This window comes from Pygocentrus nattereri, chromosome 18 (assembly GCF_015220715.1).
Source record: "Pygocentrus nattereri isolate fPygNat1 chromosome 18, fPygNat1.pri, whole genome shotgun sequence".
Taxonomy (NCBI): Eukaryota; Metazoa; Chordata; class Actinopteri; order Characiformes; family Serrasalmidae; genus Pygocentrus; species Pygocentrus nattereri.
In genome coordinates, this window is record NC_051228.1 from 3,152,675 (window position 1) to 3,176,427 (window position 23,753).

Consider the following 23,753-nt stretch of genomic DNA (forward strand, 5'->3'; position numbering starts at 1 on the left):
GGTCCATGGGGTCCTGACCACTGAAGAACAGGGTAAAAGAGTATCAGAGAAACAGATGGACTACAGTCTGTAACTGTAGAACTACAGAGTGCAGCTATACAGTAAGTGGAGCTGATAAGTATAAGAAAGTATATATATATATATATATATATATATATATATATATATATATATATATACTTTCTTATACTTATAATATATAAACACTTTCTTATACTTATAATATATACTTTCTTATAGTGATAATATATATACACTTTCTTATACTTATAATATATACTTTCTTATAGTGATAATATATATATACTTTCTTATACTTAAATATACTTTCTTATACTTATAATATATATACACTTTCTTATACTTATAATATATATATACTTTCTTATAGTTATAATATATACACTTTCTTATACTTATAATATATATATACACTTTCTTATACTTATAATATATATACACTTTCTTATACTTATAATATATATATACTTTCTTATAGTTATAATATATACACTTTCTTATACTTATAATATATATATACACTTTCTTATACTTATAATATATATACACTTTCTTATACTTATAATATATATATACTTTCTTATACTTATAATATATACACTTTCTTATAGTTATAATATATATACACTTTCTTATACTTATAATATATATACACTTTCTTATACTTATAATATATATATATATATATATATACTTTCTTATACTTATAATATATATACACTTTCTTATACGTATAATATATATACACTTTCTTATACTTATAATATATACACTTTCTTATACTTATAATATATATACACTTTCTTATACTTATAATATATACACTTTCTTATACTTATAATATATATATACTTTCTTATAGTTATAATATATACACTTTCTTATACTTATAATATATATATACACTTTCTTATACTTATAATATATATACACTTTCTTATACGTATAATATATATACACTTTCTTATACTTATAATATATACACTTTCTTATACTTATAATATATATATACACTTTCTTATACTTATAATATATATACACTTTCTTATACTTATAATATATATATACTTTCTTATAGTTATAATATATACACTTTCTTATACTTATAATATATATATACACTTTCTTATACTTATAATATATATACACTTTCTTATACTTATAATATATATATACTTTCTTATACTTATAATATATACACTTTCTTATAGTTATAATATATATACACTTTCTTATACTTATAATATATATACACTTTCTTATACTTATAATATATACACTTTCTTATACTTATAATATATATATATATATATATATACTTTCTTATACTTATAATATATATACACTTTCTTATACGTATAATATATATACACTTTCTTATACTTATAATATATACACTTTCTTATACTTATAATATATATACACTTTCTTATACTTATAATATATACACTTTCTTATACTTATAATATATATATATACTTTCTTATACTTATAATATATATATATATACTTTCTTATACTTATAATATATACTTTCTTATAGTTATAATATATATATATATATATATATATATATATATATATATATATATACATACTTTCTTATACTTATAATAAATATACACTTTCTTATACTCATATGTATGTGTATATCTATCTATCTATCTATCTATCTATCTATCTATCTATCTATCTATCTATCTATCTATCTATCTACCTATATATATATATAAAATGTAGTTTGGGGCTGTTTCCAGCCCAATTATGGCAGAGTCTGTACGAACTTGCCACCCGGATTTGGGCCGGTGTACTTGGCCAAAGCGTCAGAACTGATACGGGTCAGTATGTCACACTGTGGAATTCACATCCTTCACATCATCTGCTGTGCTGTGGTTCCTCTGCAAATTTGGGAAAATGGTCGCGGTTCCCCTTTAAGTACAGCGTGTGGTTCAGCTCCAGGCTCATACCTGCTAAAACGAAACTGAACGAAACGGACCAGGAGCTGAGCGACGAGGCTGAACTTGGAATCCGTTCCACCTTAAAAGCTCCCACAGTTCAGTCAGTACAGGCTGACCAGGGCTGAGGGGCTCCTGCTCAGGGCTGAGAGAGCAGGAATGGACGAATATCTTCACCCCCTCTCTGTGGAGGCTGTGGAGGGTCGCTGGCCCTCCGCCTCCGCCAAGACCCTCACTGCCAAGCTCCAGATCTACTTTCAGAGCAGGAGGAAGTCTCAGGGTGGGGACTGCGTGGTGAGGTTCTCCGAGCAGAGCCGCGCCGCTGCTGTTCACTTCAGATCCGCTCAGAGTGAGTAGGCGATTAAAAGCGTACGGTGTCATGTGTTTCAGACAGACTGACAGCTGATTGCAGCGCCACCGTTTCCCTAAAGCTGAGCTGAATTTGGCTTCTTATTAGAATTTTCCACCTTAAGCGCTGTTGCAGAGACACTGTTTCGCCTGTAGGCGGCACTGATGAGTCAGTTTCATTATAATTGTGTAATCATTGTAAAACAGCACTGAGTTTCCTTCTTAGACCACTTGCACTAAAAATACCATGATTGCTTCACTCTTTGATCTGATGAATGGTTTTATGTTTAGCTTTGTTCACTGCGTTATTAAAAAAAATAAAAAATTAAATAATAATAATGATACTGACAGTGGTAGATGAAATACCCAAACCATGCACTTGAGTTAAAGTAGAGGCACCCAAGGTAAAATATTCCTCCAGTAAAAGTAGAAGTTCCTCCCATTAGACCTCCACTTGAGTAAAAGTACTAAAGTATTTACCTTCAAATGTACTTAAGTATAAAGTAAAAGTACTAAAAGAGTAATTATGGCTCTGTCCTTTTCCTGTTTTTGTAACAAGACTCTTTTTTTATCAAGTCATTTAGGTGAAAATACTCCAGTGTTGCCGTGACACAGTAACATCCGATATTTTAATACAATATCATTAATTAGTGACGCTGATGTCAATTGAAATGATCAAAAAATGGATGATTGGTGCTCTTGCTTTGCGCTTCTTTTGCTTTGACATGTGACGTTTTTATACACACGTAACCCAAAAGGAATGACAGATTTCTCAAAATGTAGTGGAGGGAAAAGTAAAGATACACAAAAAAGTACAGTAGTGAATGACATTTACTTAGTTACTGTCTGCCAGTGAATAATGATAATAAACTCAGTGGTCATACTTATTGTGTAAACGATAACAATAAAATCAGATGTTTAAACTTAGTGAACTATAGGATGTGCAACAAATGGTGACATGTTATAATACAGTCAAACCAGCAGGTGTTACATTGGTGTCAGAGTTGGTAACAGACCGTAGAGACTAAAATTCACTTTAACATGGAACAATAGGACTTTATAAAGTATTATAACAGAGTGATGGCCTTTAAAAGTACCATGATATTGTATTAAGAGGCCTTGTTGTGCTATATGAGCTGTGTATAGAGCACAGAATTATGGCTTTAAACACGTTGACTCACTTTTTCCATAATAGCTCATCCTGTTTTGACAGAACAGGACTAAGTAATATAACCCGTTTTCAGACTTAGTTTGCTTTTGTTCCAGCTCGAGATCAGGTTCTCTCTAAGGGAGATCACTCTGTATCTATTGAAAACCAGCTGGTGAAACTGAAGGTGTTCAAACCCGGTGATGAAGGAAATCAGACCGAAGAGACCAGCAGAGCAGTGAGTGGACAAAACTGCTTATTTTTTATTTGTAACTTTTAAGAAACAGAATTTCTTTGCCAGTTCAGACGTAGCTTTGAGGTAATAGCCAACAGATCTTTACATTTATGGCATTTGGCTGACGCTCTTATCCAGAGCGACTTACAATTTGATCATTTTACACAGGTAGGCCAAGGTGGTGTTAGGAGTCTTGCCCAAGGACTCTTATTGGTATAGTGTAGGGTGCTTATCCCAGGTGGGGATTGAACCCCAGTCTATAGTGTAGAAGGCAGAGGTGTTAACCACTACACTAACCAACCACCAGATCTTTATCTCTGTAGTGTTAACCACTACACTAACCAACCACCAGATCTTCATCGGTCTGCCAATCAACCAAGAACAAAATCATCTTGACAAAGCCATGAGATTCATTTTGGGGTCATCAGGGGTTCAGTTACTGCATAATGTGCTTATATGTTGTTTATATTGGCTGCTTCTGTGTGCTCTGTTATATCAAGCTTGATTACATGATGATACCAAACGCCCAAGAGGATGAGCACCTTAGAAGATGAATGAATGAGTTCGTGAATTTTACCGACTACAGACAATCCAAAATCTTTTGAAAAATAGTGTAAAGTTTTTCTGGAATCAAACTACCTCCATAATGGTGCTTGGACTGCCATGTAATACTTGTTTATATGTTGTTCCTGTAAGGGATCACTCTGTGCTGTCATCCTCCAGCAGAGGGCGATGGTAGCAAGGTGCCACTTGCCCAGGGAACTCCAATTCCCAGAAGCCATGCTGGTTGGCTGATTAGCACCAACCAGGCACACCTGGGCCATGCTGCACTTAAGCCCCTGGCAAACAGCAGTTTGGTGTCACACCTTTGTAGAGGGGTGACTGGTATGGTAGCCAAAGTGTGTTAATCAAATTGACAGGAAAAAAAAATAAATAAATAAAAGAAAGGAAAAGAGACATACAGCTCTAAAACAAAGAAAAAAGGGTTGAAAAGAAGGCTGAAAAGAAACTCTGCCCCAAGATACCAGACGCTTAAAATCAAATTCAGACTCCAAGTCCATCTTCCTTGTATGACTAAAGAGGAATTACTTTGTTGTCTGATTATCATCTGTTGTATTTTGGAGAGCCTCCTTTGTCTGAGCAATTTCAGAGTCTTCTCTGTTTGCTTTTTCCTACCAGATTTCCAGCCAGAGAACTTTGGGAGGAGAATTACGTCTCTGTAATGTTTTCTGGGTTTCTCAAACACTAGAGGGCGCTCCTGAGCGAGTCCAAAATGAAAGGGTTCAGATGGTGCATTAGACGAAAACCATAGTTTCTAAATGCCTAAACATTCTTAATATGAAAATACATAAAACATTTTAACACCGCTGTTATATTTTTAAGAGCTTTTGAACTTTTTGAACTATAAGAGTTTAAAACGGCGCCTCAAGTACGTTCATGACGTTTCTGAGCACGAACAGCCAATAAGCTGCTCCGCCCGCCATCCGATCAGCTCTCAGTAGCAATAATGTTAGTGTCCTGCTGCCCAAAACCCGTTTGCTGTAGAAAGAGGAAACATACAGGTGAGGTTTATTCGCTTTTTTAGTGAAATTTAATCTTAAAGATCTGGGCGAGTGATTAGAAACTATTTTAACTTTTCATTTTTAGCTGTTTAGCTCCATTTACCCTCATGTCATACTTGAGAGTACGCTTTCTTTTTCATCTCGTATTAATTCTATCACCCGTTCTGCCTACTTTCACTTGCGTAACATTAACCGGCTTCGTCCCTTTCTTACTCCTCATGCTGCTGCTGTCCTTGTCCATAGCCTTATCACATCCAAGTTAGATTACTGCAACTCTCTTCTGTTTGGTCTCCTGAATAAGACTCTCCATAAACTGAAACTTCTCCAGAACTCTGCTGCCCAGGTCATTACTCGTACTCCACCCAGAAAACTCATCACCCCGGTTCTGCAACAGCTCCACTGGTTACCCATTGAAGCTAGAATTAATTTTAAAATTTTAACTCTCACATTCAAATCCATTCATAACCTTGCTCCTCCTTACCTGTCTGAACTGTTACACATCTCTACTCCATCCCGTTCCCTCAGATCCTCATCCTCCACTCATCTTTTTGTTCCTTCTGCCCGCCTTGTTACTATGGGCAACAGAGCCTTTAGTCGCTGTGCCCCTCAGCTATGGAATTCCCTCCCCCCAGTTATTAGGAATGCAGACTCTCTTCTCTCTTTTAAATCTCTATTGAAATCATACCTGTTTAAGCAAGCATATTCTCTTTAAACTGGCTTATTGTTTTACCGTGACTCTTTTAGTGTTGTTTTATTTTGACGTATTCAAATGATTGTTGATTCACATTTATTATTATTGTTGCTTTTTCCTGTTTTGTAAGGTGACCTTGGGTTTTTGAAAGGCGCCCTGAAATAAAATGTAGTATTATTATTATTATTATTATTATTATTATTATTATTATTATTTCATTGAGGACTTGCTCATGGGTGCCCTCTGGTGTTTTGCAATTTTTTTGAAATATGAAGTGGCCAGACTCCTCATAAACCGGCTCTGGTAACCCTTCACTGTCAAGCTGTACATCAGGGCTTTGACTCCAGCCTGAACGGGTGATACTAAACCAAAGTGATCAATCATTATGTACAGCCTTATCCACTCCCATCATATACTATGTATATCATTTTTATTCTAATCATATACCTTTCTTACATTCTTAGTCCATTTGTGCCCACTTTCACCGGTTTTCCTCTCTGTACTTGGGCCCTTACCACCCCACAACCGTTTCTTAATTGTTTCTGCACCTTTAACACTGAGTAAAATGGCAATTTTGAATTTAGGTGAAACAGCATTGTGGGAAAAGTGGTGTAATCCTTGTATTTTTAATTTGTTGTAAGAAACATTTTGATTTTCCTAATTACAAACTGCCTGCTTTTCCTTTTCCTGATTAATCCAAGCGGTAATGAACCGATTAATCGATTATGCAAGTCATCATTAGTTGTAGCCTTAAAACAAATGCAACCCCTTCCGTTTAGTGGGGATGGAAGGATAGCTGCTGTGTGTTATGAATCCGAAATAGTTGATCAAGGTGACCAATTGTGCTGTTTCTGTATTAGGCTGGAGCAGGAAGTGACATGGCAGTTGACCTTCAGCATCCAGGTGGGATATTGTTTGCACATCTTAAACAAAAAACCTCATTGGTGGAAAAAATCTGCGTTGTTTATACAAAATGACTTAAGCAACAACTTTTTAATTATATTTATATATATATATATATATATATATATAAAGCAGCTTACGTTTCCCCCTCCAGTTCTAATCGGGCAGAGAACTTGGTAAAGAAGCTCTTGAGAACACAGATGTATTATGTTATGTATTAGGGAATCAGCCCTGTGACCAGAAGGTCGCTGGTTCGATCCCCAGTGCTGACAGTAGATGACTGAGGTGTCACCAAACCCACCACTCACTGCCCCCTAGTGTGTGTGTGTGTGTGTGCGCTCAATGTGGTGTTTCACTTCATGGATGGGTTAAAGGCAGAGATGATATTTCCCCGCTGTGGGACTAATAAGGGTCACTTAAAGTCAGATTTGGTCAGTTAGCGATAGACGTGGGTAATCCAGGTCCAAAAAAAGTAAAAAACCTTCCCCAGGATTTTATTCCAACTCCTTGACTTCTCTAATTTGCTCAAGCCAGCAGCAAAGGTGTTCAGGCAGTTAGAATGAAATCCTGGGGAGGATTTTTACTTTATGGACCTGGATTACCCACCTCTAGCGGCAGTTGGTGGCTAGATGAAAGAGATCTAGGTGGCTGGCGGAAACGACTACATTGGGAGGAAAATTTAAAAAAATACCAGGCTTTGAGAGTTAATGACACTTATACAGAGGATTTGTTGGCAGTGAAAAGATGACATCAAAGGAACAGCGTGAAAAGAAAAAACCCTGAGGCCTAGAAAAAAGCAATGTTAGGCTAGGCTATGCTAATAGGAACAAAGAAAACAAAGGAGAAGGGAGGCTAACAGCAAGGTTAGTGTAATGTTAAAGCTAATGGCTTATGCTGATGATGGCTAATGGATATTCCAATGGCTAATGCTCTGTGATCTGTCGCTCTTGTTTTTGGACTCCCGTTTTGGTGTCTTTATGCACCAGCAAAGCAGTTTAGTGCTGTAATCCTGATCGAACGAAAGCTGCGGTTGCAGTACTTGAACTTCTTTACTAAATTCTGTAGAATTTACCTTTTTGTTTAGAGAAAATTGACCAAAAACATCAGATTTGACTTCATTCTCACAGTGGGTTTTGCAATTTTTTGACGTTTGTCGTTCGCACATGTATTGCATTATGTGGCATTACTTCTATAAGAACCAGTCATTCATGTTTTCTTTTCCCTCTTGTGTTGAACAAATTACGTCATTTTGTCTCACACTTCCACCTGTAGGGAGCATTTCAGAAAGGACTGATCCGGAGGTACACATGGGGTCAATCGGTCTACCTCCAAACCGTGAGTCTTTTCTTCTGTCCTATATGACGGCTGCAGAGATAAACCCACTGTGACGCCTCCTTGCTTCCACTGCTTTTGCCTCCAGTTGGCCCTGATGGGATTCAGAGAGACCCAGCTGAGGAATCACTCAAGGATTGTTTGGAAGAACCTCCGCAGTCCAATATTGTGGCACTGGAAAAACTTCCAGACAGCTTTTCCAAAGATTTTCTTGTGCTTTTAGTGGAGAAAATCAGTGGCGTTCCTGAAAAGGAGTTCACCCTGGAGTTAATAACAGAATCAAACATTGCTGTTCTGATCTTTAATGACCTCAAAGGTATGTCCTTCTCTACCTCCTCCAAAACTGAGCCAACTGTATTTATGTCATTAAGCCCCCAGTAGAACCCATCTGGCTGTCATATTTTAAGCCATCTTTTTTTTCTTTTTCTTTTTGCAGTGGCTGAGAAGTTTCTAGTGGAGAGCCGGAGCCATAAAAAGTTCCAACAGTATGGTGTTAGAGGTCGAGCTCTGGAAAAAAGTGGAAGTGTTAAAGTGGAAAGCTTACATGGTGAGGTCTCGGCAGACTTGCTAGAGGTTTACTTTGAAAAGTGCACCGGACTTGTGGAGAACGTCACCATGATTCCAGAAGAGCAGGCTGCCATAGTCACATTTCATAGTGAAGAGGGTAAGTAATTGGTGTTTCCTGTCTTGGAGATCACCTCAAGTAAATTCTCAGTTCAACATATCGCTGTTGTCAGAAGAAAACCTTGTATCTTCATTTTTGTCATTTTCCAGTTTTGAATATTATTTGAAAATGTCTGTTGCCCTTTACAATTTATGTAAATTTAATGATGAAAGGACTGAATGAAACGGCCCAAATTGACTTGGAAACAAATCTGGTTCCATTGACTAACATTAAAAGTAAAGTATTTTTTTTCTTTCTCCTGTAAATTTGCTATTTTGGAAAAACAAGTTTTTATATAAAGTCATATGGGTGTTTAAACATGTGACAAGTTTTAGATTTTCATATATTTTCCACAGAGAATCTAAAGTGTTTTCTGCAAATCTTAGGTTACTATTTCTATGTATTGACTGCATTTCATAAATTGGAGAAAAAATAAAACAGGTGCCATAAAATGGAGCCTGTGCAAAAGTTATGTTTCAATTCTTCCCTCAGTTTTGTATAAATTGGGGAATAATTTTCATCCTCCTTTTCCAGATGTAAAAAAAGTCCTGGGAAGTCGATGCATCATTAACAGACCTGTCTTCATATACCCTTATTTTATATCTTTGGGTACCGCCTTGTATGGCAAAGACAGACCAACATGGACCCTGCCTACACCATTCAGATGGTGGATCCATCCTGCTATCAGGGAATTCCTCAATAAGAAGGGGCTAATATCCTCCATCTGTCAAGAGATGATCTCACATTTCTGCCAGGTGAACATGGACAAAGCTGAAGTCCAGCTCAGTCCTCTTCACACACTGCTCAAACAGGGCGTAACCAAGAGGCATATAATAAACACCTGGAAGAAAAACGCCACAGATGGCTTTAGAAAAATACTCTCCAGCTATGCTGTTGTTGAGTATCCAGTTATCCCCTCTGTTTGGTCTGCAGCAGAGAAAGACATCTGGTCAGTAGTGAAAGACAATGCTTTCGTGAGGATGTCTGACGGAGTCCTGGCAGTGGCAGGAATGGCTCAAGACATTCAATTGCTCACGCCAATTTTTAAAAATCTTTTGGAGACGGCATCAGATCAGGTTGAAAGGCACAAGAGCGGCATCTCTGAAACTATCGAGGTGCCCCCTGCCATGTTCTTGTTGCTTCTGCAGGAAGGATTTAAAAGCAGAGCTGCAGCTAAATATCCCAAGTTGGAGCTCACATACAAAAAAGACACCAATCAGTTAACACTGCGTGGTCTTCCTGTGGAAATTATTAACATCAAAAGTTGCGTCCTTGAAAGGAAACTGAACATGAGACAGAAACCTCTGAAAATGGAGCCTTCATTGCTGGAGTTCCTGAGATCAGTGGACTGTGAGGAGATGTCAGGAGATCTGTTCACTTCTAAGGGAATCCGTGCCATCTACACCGTTGAAAATGGGGATGTTGTGTTGACTGGAAGCTCAGACAAATCATTGACTGAGGCAGAGAAAACTCTTCAAACGGCACTTGCGTCCAGTACCCTCTCCTTAGAGGACTTGGGTGTGATTGAAAAGCCAGAATGGCGCTCTCTCAATGATCAACTGTGTGAAACCTACAACTCAGGGAAGAAAACGGTGATTATAAAACCCTCAGAACAGAAGGATAGACTTGTAGTGTTTGGCTTTAAGCAACCAGTCTTGGAGGTCAGCAGGAGCCTGCAGAATTTCATCAACACACACTCAAGAATTGAAAGAGTTATTCAGGTCAAGTCATGTGCTGTGGTGAAGCTCATAAATGAGAAAAAGGCACCTGTTTGGCAGAAATTTGTAAAGCCCAATGAGGTGACAATTCATTTTGACCAAAAAACACCCTCGATCCGACTGTCTGGGGAGATTCTGCATGTCCAACCAGCCATGGAGAACTTTCAGAAGATTGCAGACGCTCTCTGCACGGATAGGCTGATGATTAAGAAAGCAGGTGCTAAAAAGTACTTCCAGGAGCATGGAAGCATGTTCTTGGCGATGATAAAGGAACATAAATTTGTGATTGTGTTTGATGAAAGGCCAGGTTCTACCACGAAAGAAGGACATGGCATTCAGGAACAGGCACCTGTTGTCAGATCCTCGGCATCTCCTGGTAAGTCTGTTGTGCAATTATTGGATCAAGTTACTGTAAGTTGGTGTGCTTTGTTTAAGGTCTTTGCTAAAGGTTCTTCTCTCATTAATCAGCAATAATATGCTTTTGTCATTGCCTGGCATTTCAAATCGTTAAAAATAAAACTAAATTGTCAAATTTACCACTTTCTTTTTTAACACTTAATGTGAACATTTGGCAACAATCTAGAACCCTCTGCAATGAAGACTAATGAAGACTTTGTGAAGGTGGGTGAGGAGTTTGAGCCGGCGGTCTTTCAGCTGTGTGCAGTGTCCCAGCAGGACCTCAATGAAGCCCGAGAACTGATCAACAGCTTCATCATCAAAGAGCAGATGAGTTCATCTATCCGGGACTCCGTCATCAACAGTTTCACCAGAGAAGACGCAGAGATGCTGACTAACCTGCAGAGGGAGCTCACGGTCAGCATCCAGCTTAATAAGAACGGTCCCGAGCCGGTTATCACCGTGGAGGGCCTGACCCGAGACGTGGTCAAGGTAGAGGGCACCATCCGGGACATGATCCGCAAAGTGGAGAAGAACGAAGCCCGAAAACGCGAAGCCTTCATGATCAGCAGCTTTGTAGAGTGGCAGTATCTGGACAGCACAAATAATCTCGTACCCTTTGATATCTACACTAACTATGACCTGGAGGAGGCTTTTGGGAAAAAACAACCTCACGTAAAGATCAAGATCAACAACGAGGAGGTTGAGGCTGATTTAACCCAAAGAGTGGCTTATTCAAGAAGCAGAAGGATTGAATTGAAGAGGGTTGACCTGAAAGGTAAGAGGCTTGATATGATTATTGAAACCTTCAGCTATAACCTTCCATTTCAGCTTATATGCTCTATTGTACTGCACATCTGTATTACCCTTGCAGTGTACACTCAAACATAAATGGGCCACTGTACAGAGCCATCGAAAATACATGGGTGAAAAAGAAACTTTCTTTTTTCAAATTTATCATCTTGGAATTATTATCTCAAGATAAAGTTCTGGAAGTGTTTTTTTTGACATGCAGCATATTCCCTAAAAACACTTGGCATGCATTTAGATTGAAAAACAATATCTTGGAAATATTTGTGTAGCCCTTCATCTGAAACAATCTGAGTTTAAAACATTTCAAATGGGGCTCTGATACAATATAATGATGTCTGTTGGCAAGAACTGAAACAATGTCTTAGTATTTGAGACCAAGTTCAAAATAAGGTGCTATATAGTGGTCAGTTTCCAGTCAAGGAAACAACTGAAAACTGGACAATGGGCCTGGGGAGTGGAAACCTGTGTGAATGGCATATTGAAGCCATCTACAGGACAGAGTGTGTAATGCACTTAGGTTTTCCCTTCATTTCTTGACATAATTATTCTCCCTAAAAAGTATCTCAAGATTATGACCTTGAGGTAATTAATTTGAGTAAAAAACAGGTTATTTCAGGTTATTCTTAAGCCTCGTGACCTTTCAGGGTTTCCGTATTTAAACGATGCCATAGAAGAACAGCTTTTGTTTTCCTGAAGAATTGTTCTTTAAACTTATTGAGAAAAGCAGTTCCTCTTTGAAATTCAAATAACCTTTTTGTGCCACCCTTCACTGGTATACCCTTGTTTCTTTTCCAGACCAGCCCTCAGTGGCTCTGCCCGGTCACTGGGAGAAAATGAAAGATGACAAGTTTGTTACACGGGTCCAAATTAAACAAGGCAGCCAGGAACACGAGGATGTGGAGACGGAGTTCAGGAAAACTGGGCTGGCCAATGAAATTCTTAACGTAAGATTATTAAGAAAGGTTGCTCTATGCATGTGTTTTACCCATGATATAAAACTCTCATACAGCAGCTTGAAGTCTTTTATTGGTTGTATCTGTTGTGAAATGTAAGATAGAGCCAAACAACCCTCACAGCTCAAGCATTATTTCCAAGAGATATTGCTATAGTAAGCTTAACAATCACTATTTGCTTTTATACAAATTCAATTCTGGCCCCGTGTTATAGTGTGGTGGGAGCAAGTAATACAGGGGATCTTGGGGGATCCAGGACCTCCTAATTAAATGAAATTAATTGAAGGTAAAGGTCATTGTTTAGCTGCTTCACCCACAATCAGCTTCTGTCTTTGGTGTTCTTAACTAAATGGAGCCGCAGCACTGCCGGTGGGGCTGTAGCAGAATGGCTCACCCAGTTGGTCCTTCATAGACTAGAAACTGCAACTAGTGGCAGTCCAGTCCAGGGGTCAGCAGCATGCAAATCCACAGCTGAATCAGATCAGCAGGTAATAATAAAATAATCCTCCTCTACAGTAAAATAAAGCTCTGCTGATCCTTCAACACAGTTTAACAGTAAATGGTCTTAAACGCTGGAGTTAATGTAGAACTGCTGATTCACCCTTTAACCCTGAAGATCAGCGCAGACGGCTGGTCACCATAGCAACACAGACAACAGTATCACCCAGCTAGTAGCTTATGAAACGGAAAAGAGAGACGAACATCGTTAATTTGGAGACGAATGGATTTATTAGTGTTCCTAAGCACTCCAGCTTTTTTCCTGATATGTTTAATCTGCAAAGAGAAACTGTCAAACACTAAAAAGTCGTGAAGCTGATGTTGGTTTCTTATTCGCTAGCTTGTGTTTGAATTTTTCCATTCCATCTTACATGGTGCAGCAGTTACATTCTGGTCCCTTGGGCAACATTTAAGGTGGAATGGGAAAATTTGAAGGAGAAGCTGGTGAATGAGAAACGACTTCAGCCTCATAAAAACTTGAACATTGACATTCACAACAGTTTATAAGAAACTGCTTTACTTTTGATGAAATGTTTCCTGCCGGAGATGCAAGAAAAGCGGCTACAGCTAAAGCTTAAAGCAGAGTGAAGTAAGTCTGTGTAAGTCAGCACATATTTACAGCCAAGATGGTAAAATGAACATAAAATGTTGTTCCTCACAAAGTGGTTTGATTTTTGGTTGAAAGAACAAAACAGGGTCTTTTAACATTTGGGTTGCGACCCCTGCTCTAGTCAAAGGTTTCTTTAAAAACTGACATGATAACTGTACATGCAGAATATTGATTTAATGACTGACTGAACTTCATGTGGTACAAAATAAAGCAGACAAATTTCAGAGTGTTTTGTATTGTGTGATGTTCTTAGATCGAGAGAGTCCAGAACAGCACTCTGTGGAAGAACTACAAGATTAAGAAGAAGCACTTTGAAGAAAAGAACAAGCACAAGAACAATGAGAAGAGGCTGTTCCACGGCACCGGCCCTGATAACATAGACAAGATCAACCACCATGGCTTCAACAGGAGCTATGCTGGCACGCATGGTATAGTCCAGCTATAATAACATTGGGCCTCCTTCACCAACCGTTCTTAGTTAAAACATTCTTCTTAAAACTCAGGAAGTTTAACAAAGATCCTGCCTTAAACTAGTATTTTCTTATTTGAGGTTTGTTCTTAGGCAAGAACAGAATCTACACAAGGGCACAAAGGTGTGAACAAGTCTGCACTTTATGAACACGTCAGGAATCTGAAGTAGACTTTTTCTTAGGATCTTTCTCAAGAGCACATTTAAGGAATAAATTAGGACAATATTAGTGAATGAAGCCCATTGTCTACAAATTTGTCATATGTTTTTAGAGTTTTTACTAGAAATTAGTTTCTGCAATATGTCATGTGTCTTGTTTTCTTTTTTTTTGTCTGAAGGTGCCATGTTTGGGAATGGCGTGTATTTTGCTGTTGACCCAGGTTACTCAGCCAGGGGATACTCCAAGCCAGACAAACAAGGTCATAAGCGCATGTATCTGGCCAGAGTGCTGGTTGGTGACTACACCAAAGGAAGAGGTGCTCTAATTTCCCCTCCAGCCAAGAGCTCTACAGCCACAGATTTATACGACAGCGTCACTGATGATCAACAAAACCCAAGCATGTTTGTGATTTTCCATGACATGCAGGCGTATCCAGAATACCTGATCACCTTTCAGTAGATCTTTTTAATCAGCAGTTGTGGACTAATTATGATTATCCATGTTTCCATTTTCTGTTATGTTCTCATTCTTATGGATTATGTTGAATTAGTTGCTGTAATGGATAGAACTATTAGGTGTGGGGATACGCTAATAGATCAGAAGATATTAATACATAATGAAACAAATACATTTAAAATACTGCACTAATAAAATAGCTTTCTAATGTTTATCAATTAAGACCTACTTTGTTTATGGTGTCATATTATATTCTACAGATTTTAATGGTTATTAAGGCAACAATATTGCTGTTTTATATGAAATACTCATGATTGACATCAAAAATGTTTCCTCCTTATGTCACTGTATCCTTGGAAAAATAAACAGGTTATTATAGATCTGTTTTTTTCATACTGAAATATGTCTTAGATATCCAGTGGGACGTCAAGGCTTGTTGACCTTCAATATTTATTCACATATACTACGTGTTTACTTCCAAAATAATAGAAAATACAGTTCAACTGTAAGTGCTTACTCGTTTATGTTGCTGTTGTCAGAACAAAACCTTGTATTGTTGTTTATCAGATAGTGAAGATGATGAAGGAATCTCCGCTGACACTGTCTTGCATGTATATAAAAAGGTTTATTACAAAGAATATATAGGCCAGTTGTTTTTGTGAAAGTAAGGCACAACATATGGTACTTTAAATGATCTCATCTGTCTAGAACTGAGAGAAAGAGAGAGCGAGGGGCCCAACTACTGTGGGACCTTGAACTTTGGACCTGGGCCCCCTCAACTTAAATGTTCCAGACCCATAACATTGGTTTCCATATAGAGCCCCCGACACCACAGTATCTTCAAAATGGTAATTTTACATGAGAAAGAAAAAACCTACTTTACTTTTAATGTAAGTGGAACCAGAATTTGTTCCAAGTAATTTTGGGCCGTTTCTTTTTCACATTATAAACAATGTGAAGGTCGTTGGGCATTTTCTTTAAGTATGTGGAAAAGGTGAAAAATGAAAATGGAGATATGTAATGGAGATAGGATTTGTTCTGACAGCACTGATATGCTATAACTGATATGATTCTAACTGGTTTATGACAATATACTGTAATGCTAAATCTATTAATTCTAGAGAGAGGAAAGATGTTGCATTCCAGTTAGGGCTATAAAAACATCAAGTCAACAGCGTCCTGTGGGCGGCGTCCTGTGGGCAGCATCCTGTGACCACTGATGAAGGACTAGAGGATGACCAACAAAAACTGTGCAGCAGCAGATGAGCTGTCGTCTCTGACTTTACATCTACAAGGTGGACCGACAAGGTAGGAGTGTCTAATAGAGTGGACAGTGAGTGGACACAGTGTTTAAAAACTCCAGTAGCACTGCTGTGTCTGATCCACTCATACCAGCACAAAACACACTAACACAACACCAGCTCATCAGTGTTACTGCAGGACTGAGAACAATCCACCAACCAAATAGTACCTGCTCTGTGAGGGTCCATGGGGGTCCTGACCACTGAAGAACAGGGTAACAGAGTATCAGAGAAACAGATGGACTACAGTCTGTAACTGTAGAACTACAGAGTGGAACTGAACGGTCAGTGGAGCTGATAGAGTGGACAATGAGGGTAGAAACAAGGAGGTGGTTATTATGTTATGGCATGCAGAGGTGGTCAAGACAACTTGCTGAAGTGCAGACCGAGCATCAGAACGGGGGAGAAAGGGGATAAACTTCCAGACAGCTTTTCCAAAGATTTTCTTGTGCTTTTAGTGGAGAAAATCAGTGGCGTTCCTGAAAAGGAGTTCACCCTGGAGTTAATAACAGAATCAAACATTGCTGTTCTGATCTTTAATGACCTCAAAGGTATGTCCTTCTCTACCTCCTCCAAAACTGAGCCAACTGTATTTATGTCATTAAGCCCCCAGTAGAACCCATCTGGCTGTCATATTTTAAGCCATCTTTTTTTTCTTTTTCTTTTTGCAGTGGCTGAGAAGTTTCTAGTGGAGAGCCGGAGCCATAAAAAGTTCCAACAGTATGGTGTTCGAGCTCGAGCTCTGGAAAAAAGTGGAAAGCTTACATGGTGAGGTCTCGGCAGACTTGCTAGAGGTTTACTTTGAAAAGTGCACCGGACTTGTGGAGAACGTCACCATGATTCCAGAAGAGCAGGCTGCCATAGACACATTTCATAGTGAAGAGGGTAAGTAATTGGTGTTTCCTGTCTTGGAGATCACCTCAAGTAAATTCTCAGTTCAACATATCGCTGTTGTCAGAAGAAAACCTTGTATCTTCATTTTTGTCATTTTCCAGTTTTGAATATTATTTGAAAATGTCTGTTGCCCTTTACAATTTATGTAAATGTAATGATGAAAGGACTGAATGAAACGGCCCAAAATGACTTGGAAACAAATCTGGTTCCATTGACTAACATTAAAAGTAAAGTATTTTTTTTCTTTCTCCTGTAAATTTGCTATTTTGGAAAAACAAGTTTTTATATAAAGTCATATGGGTGTTTAAACATGTGACAAGTTTTAGATTTTCATATATTTTCCACAGAGAATCTAAAGTGTTTTCTGCAAATCTTAGGTTACTATTTCTATGTATTGACTGCATTTCATAAATTGGAGAAAAAATAAAACAGGTGCCATGAAATGGAGCCTGTGCAAAAGTTATGTTTCAATTCTTCCTTCAGTTTTGTATAAATTGGGGAATAATTTTCATCCTCCTTTTCCAGATGCAAAAAAGTCCTGGGAAGTCGATGCATCATTAACAGACCTGTCTTCATATACCCTTATTTTATATCTTTGGGTACCGCCTTGTATGGCAAAGACAGACCAACATGGACCCTGCCTACACCATTCAGATGGTGGATCCATCCTGCTATCAGGGAATTCCTCAATAAGAAGGGGCTAATATCCTCCATCTGTCAAGAGATGATCTCACATTTCTGCCAGGTGAACATGGACAAAGCTGAAGTCCAGCTCAGTCCTCTTCCCACACTGCTCAAACGGGGCGTAACCAAGAGGCATATAATAAACACCTGGAAGAAAAACGCCACAGATGGCTTTAGAAAAATACTCTCCAGCTATGCTGTTGTTGAGTATCCAGTTATCCCCTCTGTTTGGTCTGCAGCAGAGAAAGACATCTGGTCAGTAGTGAAAGACAATGCTTTCGTGAGGATGTCTGACGGAGTCCCGGCAGTGGCAGGAATGGCTCAAGACATTCAATTGCTCACGCCAATTTTTAAAAATCTTTTGGAGACGGCATCAGATCAGGTTGAAAGGCACAAGAGCGGCATCTCTGAAACTATCGAGGTGCCCCCTGCCATGTTCTTGTTGCTTCTGCAGGAAGGATTTAAAAGCAGAGCTGCAGCTAAATATCCCAAGTTGGAGCTCACATACAAAAAAGACACCAATCAGTTAACACTGCGTGGTCTTCCTGTGGAAATTATTAACATCAAAAGTTGCGTCCTTGAAAGGAAACTGAACATGAGACAGAAACCTCTGAAAATGGAGCCTTCATTGCTGGAGTTCCTGAGATCAGTGGATTGTGAGGAGATGTCAGGAGATCTGTTCACTTCTAAGGGAATCAGTGCCATCTACACTGTTGAAAATGGGGATGTTGTGTTGACTGGAAGCTCAGACAAATCATTGACTGAGGCAGAGAAAACTCTTCAAACGGCACTTGTGTCCAGTACCCTCTCCTTAGAGGACTTGGGTGTGATTGAAAAGCCAGAATGGCGCTCTCTCAATGATCAACTGTGTGAAACCTACAACTCAGGGAAGAAAATGGTGATTATAAAACCCTCAGAACAGAATAGGCGGATAGGCTGATGATTAAGAAAGCAGGTGCTAAAAAGTACTTCCAGGAGCATGGAAGCATGTTCTTGGCGATGATAAAGGAACATAAATTTGTGATTGTGTTTGATGAAAGGCCAGGTTCTACCACGAAAGAAGGACATGGCATTCAGGAACAGGCACCTGTTGTCAGATCCTCGGCATCTCCTGGTAAGTCTGTTGTGCAATTATTGGATCAAGTTACTGTAAGTTGGTGTACTTTGTTTAAGGTCTTTGCTGAAGGTTCTTCTCTCATTAATCAGCAATAATATGCTTTTGTCATTGCCTGGCATTTCAAATCGTTAAAAATAAAACTAAATTGTCAAATTTACCACTTTCTTTTTTAACACTTAATGTGAAAATTTGGCAACAATCTAGAACCCTCTGCAAATGAAGACTTTGTGAAGGTGGGTGAGGAGTTTGAGCCGGCGGTGTTTCAGCTTTGTGGAGAGAGCCAGCAGGACCTCAATGAAGCCCGAGAACTGATCAACAGCTTCATTGTGAAGGAGCAGGCGAGTTCATCCATCCAAGACCCCTCCATCAACCATTTCACCAGAGATGATGCAGAGATGCTGACTAACCTGCAGAGGGAGCTCATGGTCAGCATCCGGTTGAAGAAGAACGGCCCAGAGTTGGTCATCATCGTGGACGGCCTGACCCGAGACGTGGTCAAGGCGGAGAGCGCCATTCGGGACATGATCCGCAAAGTGGAGAAGAATGAAGCCCAAAAATGTGAGCTCCTCATAGTCACCAGCTTTGTAGAGTGGCAGTACCTGGACAGCGCAAATCAGCTGGTGCCTTTTGACATTTTAACCAATTATGACCTGGAGGAGGCTTTTGTACTGAAACAGTCTGGCTTGAAGATCAGGATCAATAACGAGCAGTTTGAGGTGGATTTAACCCAAAGAGTGGCTGTTGGCAAAAGCAAGAGGATTGAATTGAAGAGAGTTGACCGCAGGGGTAAAATGCTTCATATGGTTTATGAACAAAATCTTCAGCTATAATTATTCATTTCAGCGTACATATTCTTTAGCCTCCACTGGTGTATTATATTTGTCTACATTGACTGCCTTGATTATTACTTTTACCTGTACATTTTTTTGTAGATGACTCCTCTGTGCCTCTGCCCGATCACTGGGAGGACATGATGGGAAGCTTTGTTAAGCGGGTGCAAATTCACCAAGGCAGCCAGAAATACAGATGTGGAGAATGAGTTCAGAAGAACTGGACTCAACAGTAAAATCCTTAATGTAAGTTGACTGCAAAGGAGGGGTTACTCTATGTATGTGGCACCTTTTAAATTGCCCACATAAGCAGTTACTTCTAGGAAATAACTGGTGTTTTTCTAAGCTACTTTGAAGCAAACACAGCTAAACACAGATGTGTAAGGGTTGCCTTGTCGAGCTTGTTATATACACAGGTGATTGAAAGTTTGTGAACCCTTTAGAATTTTCTATATTTATGCATAAATTTTACCTAAAACTTCACCAGATCTTCACACACGTCCTAGTAGTAGATAAAAACTAACCAAATGAGACAAAAATTAGATTTGATCTTTTATTTATTGAGGAAAAAAATGTGAACCTTTAGGATTTGCAGATAATTTGAAGGTGAAATTATAGTCAGGTGTTTTCAATCAATGTGATGGCAATCAGGTGCGATTAAACAAGATGGTCAATTTAAAGAACAGGGATCTATCAGGGAATATCTGATATTCACAACACATGTTTGTGGAAGTGTATCAGGGCATGAACAAAGGAGATTTCTGAGGACCTCTGAAAAAGATCTGTTGATGCTCCTCAAGATGGAAAATGTTACAAACCATCTTTTTAGAGAGTTTAGACTCCACCGATCCATGGTCAAACAGACTGTGTACAAATGGAAGAAATTCAAGACCACCGTTAAGCTCCCTCTGAGTGGTCGACCAACAAAGATCACTCGAAGAGCAAGGTGTGTAGTAGTCCACCAGGGTAACTTCTACTAGCAACTAAAGGCCTGTCTCACAGTGTCTAATGTTCATGAGTCCACCATCAGGAGAACACTGAACAACAATGGTGTGCATGGAAGGGTTGCAAGGAGAACCCACTGCTCTCCAAAAGGAACACTGCTGCCCTTCTGCAGTTTGCTAAAGATCACATGGAAAGCCAGAAGGCTTTTGGAACAGTGTTTGGTGGATGGATGGGTCTTTTTGGTTTACATGTGAAGCATTATGTTTGGAGAAGGGAATACACTGCATTCCAGCATACAAAACCTTATACCAACCTTATACCACCACCAAACATGGTGGTGGTAGTATCATAGTTTTGGGCCTGTTTTTCTGCATCTGGGCCAGGATGGCTTGTCATTAAAGAAATAATGATCTCTGAATAATTCTACAGGGAAATGTCAGGACATCTGTCCATGATCTGAAACTCAGGAGAATGTGGGTCATACAGCAAGACAACAACCCTAAGCGCACAAGCCGTTCTACCAAAGAATGGTTAAAGAAAAGTAAGCAGTTCATGGGGGAAAAAAACACCAACATAACTGAGTAGAAGCTGTTTTATATGAAAGGGCTAAAATTCCACCAAGCCGATCAGTTACTAGAAATGTTTAATTGCAGTTATTGCTGCACCAGATACTGAAAGCACAGGTTCACATACTTTTACCACTCACTCTAATATTGCATCATTTTCCTCAATAAATAAATGCCCAAGTTTAATATTTTTGTATCATTTGTTTAATTTGGTTCTCCTTGCTTACTATAAGGACTTGTGTGAATATCTGATGAAGTTTTAGGTCAAATGCGTTGTTTTAAAATGCTTTCAGTAAATGTGCTGTTACAGTGAGAATTTGTGGTCCAGTCTGCTAGAAAAACCAGCACTACTAAAACTAGCTAAACTATCTTGAGTTTTATATGCTGGCATGCTGGTCACCATTAGTGCTGGTCACCAGTAAAACCAGCATATGTTGTGTTTTGGATGCTGGCATGCTGGCCAAGTTAACATGCTGACCAAAAAAACCAAAAGTATTGTAGTTTTTGTGTGATTTTTAGTTATCTACGTAATTTGAACACAGCAACTGCAACTTGCTCTTATTTCAAGTCAAACCTTGGCACAAACAACCCTGGTTTAGGTAAAGTCTTCTTAATGCATCAGCTTTAAAGGCAATTGCTCTGAAGTTGCCAGTAAAGTTGTTTTTCTCATTTTGTGAACTGGCTTACCAGCTTGTTCAGTCTTGCACAAATGGTTCACTGTTGATTTGAATGCCATCAATGGAGCAAAACAACCTAAGATTTGTTTCTATTGTGTGATGTTCTTAGATCGAAAGAGTCCAGAACAGCACTCTGTGGAGGAGCTTCACGATCCAGAAGAATCACTTGGATGACAAGAATAATCACAGGAACAATGAGAAGAGGCTGTTTCACGGCACCGGCTCTGATAAGATCGACAAGATCAACCACCATGGCTTCAATCGGAGCTCTGCTGGGGCGCATGGTATAGTCCAGCTATACAGATTAACATTCACAAAGTTTCTTTGTGTTTCTTTTATTTATTTTTTGCTTTGTTTTGTCTGAAGGTGCTGCATATGGGAATGGCGTGTATTTTGCTGTTGACCCAAGTTACTCAGCCAGGGGATACTCCAAGCCTGACCTACAAGGTCATAAGCACATGTATCTGGCCAGAGTGATGGTTGGTGACTACACCACAGGAAAGGGTGGTCTTCTTTTACCTCCATCTAAGAGCTCTACAGCCACAGATTTGTATGACAGCGTCACTGATAATCAACAAAACCCGACTATATTTGTGGTCTTTCGTGACGTGCAGGCGTATCCGGAATACCTGATCAACTTTCAGTAGGAGTTGGACTTTATTTTTAATGATCAATTGTGGGTTAATTAAGGAACTTGTTGTCCTTTTGTTGTTATTGATATCATTAGTCCGAATGATCAGAGTTTTAAAGGTGTTACTGAGGAATGTTTTAATTAGGACTTTGTTTTTCTTAATGTTGAAAAAGTTTGACCACTATAAACAGGCTCTAAGGCAGGCGTGTGAAAGGCAGGATACACCCTGGACAGGTCACCAATCCATCGCAGGACAGACGGACATACACATTCACAGCTAGGGTCAATTTAGCATGTCTTTGGACTGTGGGAGGAAACCCACCCAAACTCTAAGCAGAAAGGACCCTGGTTGCCTGGCTGGGGAATCAAACCCAGGCCCTTCTTACTGTGAGGCGACGGCGCTACCCACCGCGCTGCCATTGTCAATATATGTGGGCAGAAACCTGTAATTAAACAGTTGTCAGGTCCTTTTAAATGGACCACCTGAGACCCCAGCCTTGGTGTTAAGTACAGTTTTCATTATTCTTGCTATTTATTGGTAGTGGCAACTGCTAACTACACAAAATTAACAGCGCTGACCAGGCAGTAGTTCTTGAAAACGTGATCTCCTCACTAAGACGGTGGCCTTAAGTTCTTGTAACGAGTTGCTTGACCTGCATCAACAGCCAGTCCATTAAAACATTAGTTACAGACTGTAGTCCATCTGTTTCTCTCCATACTTTATTACCCTGTTCTTCAGTGGTCAGGACCCCCATGGACCTCCACAGACCAAGTACTATTTGGGTGGTGGATCATTCTCAGCACTACAGCAACACTGATTTGGTGGTGGTGGTGTGCTGGTATGAGTGGATTAGACACAGCAGTGTTGCTGCTGAATTTTTTAGACACTGTCCGCTCTATTACATTCTCCTACCTTGTTGGTCCACCTTGTAGAGACCGACAAGATGGTTCATTTGCTGCTGCACAGTTTGTGTTGGTCATCCTCTAGTCCTTCATCAGTGGTCACAGGACGCTGCCCACAGGCCGGATATTATCGGTTGGTGGACCACTCCCCCTGTTGGAAAGGTCTTTTTCTTTGACCTGCTCATGATGTCATTTCCTTTGTTTAGATGATGTCTACACAGAGAATGCACAATTAAAACAGCATTTAACTCGATGAGCAATTAGTGTCACTTTA

General features: G+C 39.1%; 1 protein-coding gene across 1 annotated transcript; it reads left to right on the forward strand.

The window, feature by feature from the left end:
• The first annotated feature begins 1,996 nt into the window (after positions 1-1,996).
• Positions 1,997-23,273, forward strand: LOC108444572 (protein mono-ADP-ribosyltransferase PARP14-like). Its single transcript, XM_037547428.1, is given in 21 exon segments — positions 1,997-2,325; positions 3,591-3,709; positions 6,820-6,862; positions 8,135-8,197; positions 8,283-8,510; positions 8,631-8,858; positions 9,393-10,952; positions 11,160-11,750; positions 12,581-12,729; positions 14,100-14,274; positions 14,654-14,930; positions 15,026-15,030; positions 16,691-16,783; positions 16,904-17,000; positions 17,805-18,677; positions 18,746-18,924; positions 19,132-19,713; positions 19,860-19,950; positions 19,952-20,003; positions 22,055-22,229; positions 22,312-23,273. Coding segments are annotated over 21 exon segments (6,051 nt in total). The 5' UTR covers positions 1,997-2,135; the 3' UTR covers positions 22,593-23,273.
• The last annotated feature ends 480 nt before the right edge of the window (positions 23,274-23,753 follow it).